Source organism: Pungitius pungitius, chromosome 12 (assembly GCF_949316345.1).
Source record: "Pungitius pungitius chromosome 12, fPunPun2.1, whole genome shotgun sequence".
Taxonomy (NCBI): domain Eukaryota; kingdom Metazoa; phylum Chordata; class Actinopteri; order Perciformes; family Gasterosteidae; genus Pungitius; species Pungitius pungitius.
In genome coordinates this window covers 2,150,507-2,162,992 of record NC_084911.1, presented here as the reverse complement: position 1 = coordinate 2,162,992, position 12,486 = coordinate 2,150,507, and the positions used below count along the sequence as shown (strand labels likewise).

At 47.2% G+C, this 12,486-nt stretch overlaps 1 protein-coding gene across 1 annotated transcript; it reads right to left on the bottom strand.

Annotated features, from left to right (window-relative positions):
* Positions 1 to 145: 145 nt before the first annotated feature.
* arhgdig (Rho GDP dissociation inhibitor (GDI) gamma) lies at positions 146 to 11,467 on the bottom strand. The gene is made up of 6 exons (XM_037477113.2): positions 10,791 to 11,467; positions 5,748 to 5,921; positions 5,151 to 5,237; positions 2,464 to 2,540; positions 2,203 to 2,266; positions 146 to 1,688 (listed from the first exon to the last, which is right to left on the bottom strand). The coding sequence occupies exons 1-6, from the start codon at positions 10,861 to 10,863 to the stop codon at positions 1,489 to 1,491; spliced, it is 675 nt and encodes a 224-aa protein (XP_037333010.2). The 5' UTR covers positions 10,864 to 11,467; the 3' UTR covers positions 146 to 1,488.
* Between the last annotated feature and the right edge of the window lie 1,019 nt (positions 11,468 to 12,486).

The window sequence follows — 12,486 nt, the reverse complement described above, 5'->3', positions numbered from 1 at the left end:
AAGTCCGTGGCGGTCGTCGGTTCTTGGAGAACCGAGCTCCAGGTCTCCTGGTTAGATATTCAAAGTACAAACATGACAGTGATTGAGCTCTACCGTTGCTTTGTGTGCGTGCAGGAGAATTACCTCAAAAGAGACCTCTCATTAGTTGTTTATATTGCCTTTATTAAAAGATACAGGATACTAGATTTGACACCAAGATTTGACACCAATATTTGACGGTGCAGCACTCGATCGTTACAGGCTGGGCGAGAAACACAGGCCAATGTTTCCAGCTATTTGTGCCTTTAAAAATGTCCCTGTAAATACCGTATCTGCAGTACGTGGCAACCATTGACATCTGGATATTGTGTCAGTACCTCCTTAAAATTTTCTTTTAATCACATTCAATTCTACAATAAAGTCGTAAAAAAAGGAAGAGAATCTTGCTAAAACCATGCAACAACCAACACGCCAACATTTACAGTTAGTCTTAGATCACAAACATTTCGAGTTCAAAGTTCAATATTTTCAGCAACAATGACAATATATCATATCCAGAGACTTAACACAATGATGATACTTCTTATTTTTTGAAGGGAATTAATCCATCCCTTGATGTATTTCTCAGTATTCTTTCAGCTTCCATCTTAAGATGTTTAATTTACGCTCAAAGCAGAATTGTATTCACGTCTTGTGTTAACGGTACATGTGAGTCAGACTTTGTTCATTTTGAATGAGTGAATTGTATCAAATCATCAATGGTCATGCACGCATCTCTTTCTACAATATGCACAGCTCAGTTAGTCTTTATTTGTTGTTTTTTTCGAAAACGCGCCACAAAGACTTGAGAAAACTGCGGCTTCCAAAGCACACAGCAAAGTTAAAATAGGTTGAACGTTTCATCCCAGTTCATCAAAGATAGAAAAGACAAAAATGTGTTTGATTAGACCGTGATATTATTTACTTCCTGTAGATTTCAAGGATTTGTTCAAGTTTGTTATGAAAACGAGATTTTCCGGTACGTGATTCGATAGTTTGAATCATAAAACCACGGATTCGAACCACAGAGGAATCAATCGATACCCTAAGACATAAGATCAAATATGTACATGAACTGAAACACACGAGTTAACCAACAGAAAGCAATAAAAAAGACGCATCTCTAAAGTAATCTTCTTTTCTTTTCCAGTTAGTGTTTCAAAGTCTGACAAAAACAAAAAAACAACTGGACTTTGCCATTCTTAAATTTGACATCCGTTTTGGGGATAGACGGGGTCTCTAGTTTTAAAACTACAGTAATAAAAGCCCATAAAGCTTTGGAAGAATTGTCATGTTTTTTTTTTTTTTCCGTGTGCCTGAAGGACATCGTACGACAATCGCCCCGGAATCCAATAACGCACACCACACCGAAAAAATAAACGGATTACCTCTAGGAACGATGGGCTATGCATGCATTTGGGACGCAATGGGGGGGGGGGGGGGGGGGGGGGGGAGAGCATGACTTTCCCTCTATTCGCTCCAGTCCTTGTTGAGGTCGAAGTTCCACTCCCAGTCCAGGAAGGTGTTCCTGTCGTCGTCGGTGAGGCGGGACCTGACCGCGTAGCGGCCGCGTGACATCACGCCTCCGGGCGCCTGCTCGGCCGCGCAGAGGAACTCGTGCTCCTCCTCCTTCGGGCAGTAGCTGCCCACCATGTGTGACACCTTGTCCACTGCGGGGAGACGGCGGAGGGGAAACGGACACACGAGGGGGGAAAATGCGACTTAAAAGCTGGTTTCTTTCGCTGTTTGTGGTTCCGTGAGGGAGTTTAATAAATGGCCTGGAGTGACGTCATTCGAGTCAGTGGATTATAATTGGGAGGCTCTCTGAGCTCTTTAATGTACTGACTGTGGAATAGAAAAACAGGTGGGCGACCATATGTAACCACGTGCATCTACATGAATAATGCAGGATGTAGAATTTGATGCAAAGAAGTTACGAGACTATTTTCGCATTGCAGATGGAGCATTGATTTTGTTTCCGATTACTCTAAAAGAACCTTTATTATCTACACTGATGTGTACCAGCAGAATAAAGCTTCCTGTTGTCTTAATAAATATGTTACATTGTTGTTATTTAACATGGACATCTCTACTCCATTTACCTCGAATAAAAGTTGTGTTTAAAAAGGACTAAAATGTCACCTGAGAGCTGCTGAACGTTCACCCTCAGTTAGTCTCATTTACCTGTTATTCCTTTTCTGGAGGTCACATGATGGTACCGCAAGCCAGCAACTATCTCTCTGTTCACCTGCAAACACACACACATGTTGATAAGTATTGAAGCCGTCCGTCCAGCAGGTGTCCTCACGGAGGAGACAAGTGAGTCCCTCTGAGCTGATGTCATTCAAATAACGTCGTCACCAGAAAACCTGAGAAAGTTACGTGCAACTAAAGACAGAAAGTTGCCTCTTTAAGTATTAACCCGTTTCTGTCGACCCCTCTCACCTTGAAGTGTATCTTCAGCCTGTACGTCACTCCTTCCTTCAGGGAGAAGGTCTTCTCCTTCAGCGCGCTCAGGTCTTCTGTGCAAAAGAACCGGGCCACAAAAGATGGTCAGCGTGACACAACGCGGATGAGATCACCTCGAAAACTGCTGCTGGCTCGCCCCCCCCCCCCCCCATGTTTGAAGGCCGAGGTGCATTTAGCCTTAATGTGTCAATCATTCAAATCATTAAAACACGCATTTAGTTCAGGGGATTCTGGAGCATCTCGATGTCACAGTGAGAGCTGAATGAGAAGAATTAAAGGTGTGATGTGATCTTCATTTATGAAACACTGTGGTGGGTGGAACGGGTTGGTGTCGAAGGGAGGAACGGGTCCTGGACCAGCAGCAGTCAGAACCGCATCGACGCCCTAATCACTTTATGTCTCGTGTTAAAGCCGGCCATCGAAGTCCTGAGTGCCTCCTAATGGAGGGGGGGGGGGGGGGGGGGGGGCGAAACGAGGGGAGGGGGGAGAGAGGAGATGGAGGAGAGGAAGAGAGAATGGACCGAATAAAAAAACCAGGACGCAAAGAGGAGGAAGTGACCTTTGGATTCTCAGTTTAAGTAAAAACAGGAGGCATAAGGAGAAAATCTGTTTCTCCGTCTCATCGGTGTGTGTCTCTCCCTCTACGAACGGTGGAATGTAAATGCCCCCCCCCCCCCCCCAACCCCCCCCCGCCTTCGTCTCAGGAGACAGAAGAAAGAGAAAAGATGCTGGCCTCCCCCGGGAGCGTCTGACTGAGAAAATAGGTCAGCTGTGTACCTGATCTCCACACACACACACACGCACACACACACAGGCACACACACACACAGAGCAACCGAGCATGCAAAGATGCTCGTGCACATCCACACTCGACACTCCGCTGAATCTCACACGTGGAAAAAATATTGCAGCGATGCCGTAAAACATTTGAATAAATCCACGCCTTCCATCCCGCTAGTTTACTTGTTTTGTTTACTACTATTTTGTTTATTTTCAAAAGCTGCTGACTTTAAACCATGATCAGAGCTAAACGCTAACGTCAGCATGCTAAAAAAATGAAAATAGAAATATATAATAATTGATCAGCAAGGACCGCCTTTGACAAATGAGTTCAGTCTCCTAATCACAAATTGATTATTTATCACAACACGTTCCGAGTAGCATTACTGGGTGGAAATGATTTATCTTTGTTTGATGGTTGATGTACATACATTTATATTGAATGTTTATTCAAGCCGGACTGGGTACTGTGACTATGTTATTGCATGCCCCTCCCCCCACTGGGCAATAAATCCTCAATATCTGGCGGTCGTATTGCCGCATCACAAGTTGTTTTTGTGCCGCCTGAAAAACTATCAACGCTTTTCAGGACTCAAACGCATCGACGTTCGGGCCATCGATCCAAGAACAAGCAACGACTGGAACCACCATTTCCAAAAGAAAAGAGAATAAAAATGAGAGATATTACATAATATATAGAAGAGAGGAAGTGGTGAGTTCCTTCCTTCTCTCTCTCTCTCACACACACACACAAACACACACACACACACAGAAGTAACTGCTGGTCATCACTTAGGGCCTCGTGCTGCATTGAAATCCGCCCTCAGCGTATAATGAGGCCTTTAATGAGCCCCCCCCCCCCCCCCCTCCCCCCCCCCCCCCCCCCCCCCCATGGAAGGTTCATTTAAATGCGTCCCGTTGCAACATGACACACCGATTATTGCCGCTTACCCAACAGATGAATGATGAAAGGTGCTTCTCAATGTTTTTTCCTCTTTAGCTCCAGAGCGCGAACATTCATCCAAATTAAACCTGATACATGTTTTTAAAACATGAGAAGAAAAATCAGCTGTTCACTACTTTAGTTTATTTCGTGCAATGAGAGGGGTTTTGGAAAGTGTTCATTTGTTCATTCTGCAAATATAAACGCGACCGCCACATTTTATAATATTATCAGCCCGATGACATCACTGCTCCTTGTGTTGTGTCGGCTGAACTTGCCCAAACGATATTGTCCGAGGCGAGATCCCTCCATTGATTCCCCCTAACCCCCCCCCCCCCCCCCTCCCCCCCCCTCCCCCACTCCACGCCGTCCATCATCTGTGAAGTGCTGCGATGGGATGTGAGCGCATCACAAGTGTCCGGTGTGGACGAGCAGCTCTCTCCATTCGTTGCGGATGTCATGTCGCCTAGCAACCGGGTGACCTTTCCCATTGGCCGTCCGCGAGTGTGTCTTTGTGTGCGTTATTGTGTACGTGGGAGAGGGCGTGCGCGCACACACACACACACACACACACACACACACTGACGCTAAGTCACAGCTACTGTTGCGCTATTGACACGCCCTGACACACAAGTCAATAACGGGTGAACCCATACACACACACGCACACACACTGACACACACCTCACTCTCCTCCCATGAACGCGGCTTTCGTTTTTGCAGCCGGTGAAAGACGTCAATACAGCAAACACTGTCTCTCATCTCTGGAGCACAGACACACCCACTGCAGTGTTTCTGCTCATGAAAAGGCAGCGGGAGGGTTGTGTGTGTGTGTGTGTGTGTGTGTGGGGGGGGGGGGGGGTGTGAGGTGCCTTGCTCCGGGGCGCGGCGGTGGCAGTCGGGGGGGTAGGACACACCGGGGGGAGAGAGGGTGGCGTACCTGTCAGGTCCATGGTGATGGGCTCGGGGGCCTGGTCACACAGGAGGGTCAGTCGGGTCACCTGCACACGAGCCACAGCCGGGTCCGCTGGGGGCAAACGGTTCCATCACACGGGTCAGGTGGGTATTTTGGAGAAACGGGGCCTTCCTTCTGTTCGCTTGGTTGCGAAATGTATGAGCCGATCGTGGACGGAGAAGAAAGTAATCAACCCCCCCCCCACCACCACCACCCCCCCACGTTTCCTCCCTGCCATTACAGCCTTTCTCCTTGTATTTAATGCTACTGAGATTAACATGAGCTGCTACTGAGTTACAGCTATTCTACTGCTATCAGCTGTCTCATCCCGGCTTGCGGGTTGTGAGGGATGCTGAGGCAGGCAGGTATGTTACAGTGTGTCTGTCTGCGTGTGTGTGTGTGTGTGTGTGTGTGTGTGTGTGCGTGTGTTTGATCAGAAGTTGATGACTGCGAGGAACTCTGCACCAGGTCGTTAAATAGAGGGATTGGCCTTATTAAAGCTGCAGCGTCATTAAGTGCTCTGAATCACCAGCTCTTTCATCTCCTGAGGTAAACAATAGAGACACACACGCACGCACACACCTGCTGGCATTGTTTCCGTCCCCAGCAGCGTCCGCTTGTACTTGACCAGACTCTGGTCGTCTTTGTCCAGCTGCCGAATCTCCTCCAGACTCTTCTGGAGCGGAGCGACGTAGTTCAGGTTCCTCTCGTCCTCTTCGTCCTCGACGTGCAGGTCCTTCTTGTCGGCCAGGAGACCTTCCAGAGAGGAGAGAGAGAGGGGGGGGGGGGCGAGGAGACCCGGCGCCGTTATTCAACGTGCCCCAACACAACATACAATAAAAGTGTCATTGTTACGATGACCTCTGAACCTCACAGTCTGGCGATGGATAAGCGGGGGGAGGGGGGGGGGGTTATTTCTGGTTTTCCAGTTTTACATCGAGGCCTCCGAACTAAGTTCAGAGTCAACACTGACAAAGATGACAAAATAATAAAGCTGTAGCAAAGAAGAACTCATTTGAGGAAATACTTGTGTTCTATTTCAGGGCCTGAAAACCCCAACCGACAGGCTTCACTTTGATAAGATGCGTCTCACTGCAGGCCGGCTCCAGCCATCCGGGGGGGGGGGGGGGGGCTTCCATCAGGGGCCTTTGATTTAATAAAGCATTTTACAGACGTACGATAATGCGTTCTGCGAGCTGAAATTTCATTTTTCGGCATCTCCGTCTCGTCCCACACCTCCAGAGAGGGAAAGAACTCGCTGGAGAACCGGGACGGAACCGCTGTCCACTAAAGACGTTCATTTGGACTCGTTGTGGGAAAACAAACGATACGATGCGACCTCGGCAAAACTACTTCCTAGTGTCACACACCCACACGCATAGATCTATACAACTCACACAAACGCACACACACACACACACACACACCCTTTGGCCACAAACAGCGTATGGATGCAGTCTGCGTTACAGATTCTGTAAACATTAGTGGAATCAAACAAGTTCAATGCAATGACCCGATAATAAGTGTCAGCGCGCACACACACACACACACGCACACACACACACACCCCCACACACGCACACACACACACACACACATGTAGCAGCAGCGCCCCACCCAGTCAGGGACAAACCCGGCTGCCTTCAGCCCGTCTCCATGGCAACTCCCCTAGCAGTGACATCACCTCTGTGGGTCTGTTTGATGCGGCGCGTTGGTCCGAGGGGGAGGATTAATATTCACTCGTTTTAATGCAACCTGCATCTCCATGAATCAACATTTAACGGGATTGTTTTCCTTTGTATTTGAAACAATCTCACATTCAATTGTTTTGTTCTCTTATCAATATTAATGCAGTGTTTTGTTTCCTTTTTTGCCAAAGTAAAGTTTACACATAACAGAAAACAAAAAGGCCCTCGAGATGTTCTTTAAAATCCTTGATTCTGATATCAAATCATGACCTAATGTTCATTATTGGTATTATTAAACATTTAACTGTCCAATCCAGTTCACTTAGGGGCTGAAAACAGGAGGAGTCACTGTGATGTCAACACAAGGATCCACACATGTTAAACTACGTCAGGTCTGGACGGTGTATGACTTCATGAGTGATTCACCCGGCTGCATTTACGCATCAAACTCTGCAGCTCCGAGCCGCTGCTTCTCCTCTCTTTGATCTGCAGCCTGCTCACCTGTCACAGAAACCCTCAACCATTGTGTTAACAGGCAGGGCCTGCTCTAAAATGGAGTATTTTAATACGTAGTGTGTGGTGGGAGAACTCTCTCCTGTGTTCGAAGGTGTCAGGATCTACCACTCGGCATATATATATATATACTGTATATATATAGTCTTTGGGGTCTATGGGTCAGGGTTCGGCATTGACCCCTCGGGTCTCCGCGACAACGGATGCCTGCTGGCCAATCCCAGCGCTTCAATGATACTCAGGGCGGGACTTTCCGAAGAAAAGCAGTCGATGCTTTTTTTCAAAAAATCTGTCAAAATGATTTCTTGCCCTGTTTTGTGTTTTTTTTTTTGTCAAATGGAACAATAATAAAATGTCCCAAAATAAAAAAATCTGCTGAATTAAGCAGAATCATTCAGGGATAAAAGCCTCCATGCTAGCGAACAACCAGCTGTGTGTGTGTGTGTGAGTGTGAGTGAGTGTGTGTGTGTGTGTGTGGCCTTCCTTCCGCTTCAGGAATCCATCTGTGATGTGATATCAACCGGTGGATTTTCTATGATAGCCATAAAACTGCCTCATTACCCACCTGAAATCCTCCTCTGCGCCGCAACGCACCGCCTGCTGTCAAAAAACGTGCCACAGGTGTAAATCAGGTGTAGATCAGCACCCTTAATAAAGAATTCTGTGACACAGATGACAAGTGAGAAAGCGACTGAAGAGGGACGTCATAAGGAAACCATCACGTCAGTGAGGGAGCTTTAGTATTGTGCGTCTATTAGCTCTCTGGGCCACAACCGAACCTCAAATAACCGTGGATTCATGTGTCTTTTTGCTTCATTATTATTTCATTTCACACTGAGAGGATCCACAGCCAGCATCTACAACCATAAGGCACAGAATCAGTGCTCATCTGCTGATATTTACAGAGAAACCAACACGTTTAGAGCAAAACCAACACAGCAATCTGTCTTGGCAGGAAGGAGCTTCAGGGAGAAGAAGGATTCAAAAAGCACACAAACGCACACGCAGCACGAACACACACACACACACACACACGGCCATGTTCTTCTGTTGGTTCCTTGTTGACATGACACATTTTTACAAATGTCTGCCTCCCCGAGTGTGTCTAAATCGCCTGTAGCGGTAACTCCAGTCGGCCTTTAATGCTAAGCTAAGCTAAGCTAACAGGCCGCAGCATCATGTTTAACAAGGAGATTTTCCATTGGTATCGATCTTCTCACGACATGCATTCTTTAAGTGTGTGTGGATTCCACATGCTGTGTCATACCGGGGCTTTAAGTAAAAAGCTCTCTTCCTCCTTCCTCAACCCAGATAACTGTTGGCCGTGTCAGTAAAACACACTGTGTGTGTGTGTGTGTGTGTGTGTGTGTGTGTGTGTGTGTGTGTGTGGGTGTGTGTGGGTGTGAGCTAAGCATTGCTGGTTTTTTACAGTCCTACGAGGCCACTTCTCTAACACCATAACGAGACCCCTGGGACCCGGAAAACACAGATATACACAAAAATAATAAACGACGCACACAGCAGGTCCCTGCGAAGCCGCTTTTAACAATGAAGGAGGGTTGATCTGAATGACGGCCTTTTCCCGCCGCCAGGAATCAATATGGCCGCCGCGCGAGGCCGCTAATGGCATCTCGTCGCGTTAGGCCGACTTTTTTTTCCTCACTTTTTTGTTTATCCGAATAAACAAAATGACACAAGTAGCTCCTCTCTGCCCTGACGAGGCGCTTTATACTTTACACTGACCAGCAGGGGGCGCTAGTTGTGGCTAAGTCAGATTGTACAGAAGAAAATGATGAGTTCTCACTTGATTTATTCCCTTTCATGACATGAGTTCATGTTCCTTATCAATCAAATGGTGGTAAGAATATAGGGCGGGGCTACATTGTGATTGACAGGCCTCTCAGGCGTCCACTTCTTCTTCTTCACACCGCAGTTCTATATATCAATATTTCAAGATATTATCAAGTCAAAGGTCGCAGCGAGGAACTGGAGAAACATGAAATCGCCCCAAACATGACATCAAGACTTTGTTGGTATGTAGACAGGAAACAAAATGAATCATCCTCCCTTTAACAGACACACACACACACACACAGAGCAGTGTGTCCTCAGCTGAGACAGCAGAGACAGCAGGTTGTCTAATTGACCGACTTGATTGGTCTCGTATGTGTCTGCTCACCCGCAAAACCTCATTCATCACTGAGGGGAAAGGAGGAGGGATGACGTGAGGAGTAGATAAGAGTCTCTTAAACACATCTGACAAGCTGAAGGTGTGTGTGTGCGTGTGTGTGTGTGTGTGTGTGTGTAGGGATGCTATAGTGAGAGAAGAGAGGGAGACAGATGAGTGGAAGGAGGAGGATTAGGGAGCAAGGAGATGAGGTTATGTTAAAGGAAGACATAGGAAGGGAAGGAAGGAGGACAAAGGGAAAGTTTTTTAAAAAGCAAGGGAGGATTAGCGAGATAAAGAAGAGGGAAAAAAGGATTTCAATTAGCCCGTTAAAACACTTGCTGTTCTGATTGACAGCTCTCTCTCTCTCTCTCTCTCTGTCTCTCTCTCTCACCCCGCTCCTCCTTTTCCTCCTCACCTTCTCCAAAAAAAACCTCTTCATCTCGATGCCTCTCGCCCTCCCCTTAGTTGCTTTTCTCCCTCCTTGCCGTTCATCTTCCACTCGGTCACCTCCCACGCTCCCATCTAATTCTGAACCCAAGCGTTTTTGACGCCATCCGACGTGTCACAGTCACAGAAAGTCGGCGAGAGTTCACTTAAATCCAACGAGATCTCCGGCTGGAGGCCCGACTGGAGCAGAGCGATCGATCCAAAGACCTGATGGAGCAGATGACTCAGATCTTTAATCTCACTTCACTTCACCTCCTCCTCTTGAAGATGATCTCCGATTCCTTCACTCACTTCCTCTGTTTGCATCCTTCCTTGCCCTTTTCAGTCCTTATCTCACAAAACACACACACACACACGCACTCATCCCTGTGTGAGGGGAAACCCCAGAACCACTCAACCGCAGTGTACTCAACGCACACACACACACACACAGAGCTGGAAACTGTTGCAGATAAATAAGAAAGACATTTTGATAAAAGCATCAGCCGTCTCACACACACACACACACACACACACACACAACTGCTCCCTCTGCAAACATTTCTCTTGAACACACACCCGTTAGCATCTATGCGAACAGAAACATAATTACCAAAGCCATGCACACGCACACACACACAGACATATGCACACACACACATTACAGATGGCGTTGGATGTGATCGATACCTATTGATCTGCCACCTTTGGCTTTTCTTGGCAGCGCGTCATGCTGGACATAAAAATTGTCCACACCCGCCTTGATAGAAACGTATGGCAGACACGCGCGCACACACGCACACACACACACACACGCACACACCTTACCTCGGTAGCACACAGTTAGCCACAGCAGCTCCAGCACCTGACCCCCAAACTCACACACGTCCAATCCCAGCATGGTGCCTCTCTGCGGGGCTGAAAAAGCAGAAACACTGGGGAGGACACCTCCACAGGTAGCAACAAAGTGGCAGAGCAGCAAGATGAGACCATCCAAGGCTGGAATTCTGACGGAAGAAAAGGGGTTCGGGAGGGGAGGGGGGGGGTGAGGGACGGTTGAGGGGTTCAGATGAGCATCTCCTCCCCAGAGGAAATTTAGCACAAAAGAAAAGAAAAGAAAAAAGGTGTATTTGGGAGGGTTAGAGGAAAAGGCGTGAGAGAGAGAGAGAGAGAGAGAGAGAGACAGAGGCAGGGAGGGTATCCTTTGGGTGTGGATGTGATGGGGATGTGTGTGAGCGAGAGAGAGAGAGACAGCGAGGTGGAGGGAGGGATGGAGAGAGAGAGAGACAGACACAGAGAGAGGGAGGCGGGGGGAGCAGCAGCCGGCTTTCTACACTTCTTCTTCTTCTTCTGCTCTTTTGTAAACCAGAGGTCTGAAAGAGGGAGAAAGCGCTCAGTGTTGCTGCTGTGTAGCAGAGAGGATGCTGGGAGATGGTTCAGCCGGCAGACGCACGTGTGTGTGTGTGTGTGTGTGTGCGCGCTGTTGATTTTCACTCGGGCAACGAACCCCTCCCCTCCTGCTCCCCCTCCTCCCTCCTCCCAGAGACTGCAATGAGCTCATCCTTTACCGCCTCAATCCTTCTATCTCTTTCTCCCTCATTCCTCCCCCCCCTCAATTCTTTCACGCTTTTTTCACTTATAAATCCTCATGTGGTGTCTGTGTAACCCCCCCCCCCCTCCCCCTCCCCCTCCCCCCCCATCTTCCTCATCATCTCCCTCTCTTCCAGTGACCACACCCTGTCAGCAGCACGCTCCCATCGTGATTCCCACTCTTCTTTTTCTGCTTCATCATTTAGTCTTTCTCTGACAGCTAAAGGGCTGCTGCTTCTCTCCCCTCCCCCCCCCCCCCCCCCACACACACACCTTGTTGGTCTGTCATTCAGAGGCAGCTGTCATGTAGACATGTGAGACTCAAACTGCAGCACACCGGAGCGTGAAGATATTCTATAAATACACATTTACACCCAATCAGTACAGAAACCAGATTCCAGGCTAATTTAAATGAGTGTTGAAGCTCAGGAAGCAGATATTAAGGGGGGGGGGCCTCAGTGAGGTCACACCAAGGAGGAGCTTCTGATGGGGACCGTACATGTGGGTCAATATAAGTCTCTCTTTTAATAATAGATATTTCAGACCTGATCGTATAAATGTTTCAGGCTCTTCCGTCCCGTGGCCACAATAAGACAAAATGAAAGAAGTAAAAACTGATATTTCTTTCGCAAAATCCCAATCTTTATGTATATTTTAATATTAAATATTTTGAGTAGGTGTTTTAGGGCAAACAATTATTTTTTTAAAGTTTTGTCCATATGCAAAAGTTATATTTTATACATGGCGATTGTTTAAGGGCTCATGACAGAAAACATATTTTGTCTAATTGATGCATTTCAAAGCTTGAACATTAATCTTTTTTGTGATGAATGTTTCTTGCCAAACTCTAAATTTAAAGAAAAGAATTCAGATACAATCGGAAGAGGAAATATCTGTATGAAAAAAAGTGTCTAAAAAGTAATACTGACTGGAT

Bases quoted from the DNA above. Each gene is read 5' to 3' on its own strand.
- arhgdig (XM_037477113.2), bottom strand. From the start codon at position 10,863: ATGCTGGGATTGGACGTGTGTGAGTTTGGGGGTCAGGTGCTGGAGCTG. The intron at 5,922-10,790 runs GTAAGGTGTGTG...CCTCTCTGGAAG, and splicing joins GCTAACTGTGTGCTACCGAG to GTCTCCTGGCCGACAAGAAG. The intron at 2,541-5,150 runs GTACGCCACCCT...TCTTTTGCACAG, and splicing joins CATCACCATGGACCTGACAG to AAGACCTGAGCGCGCTGAAG.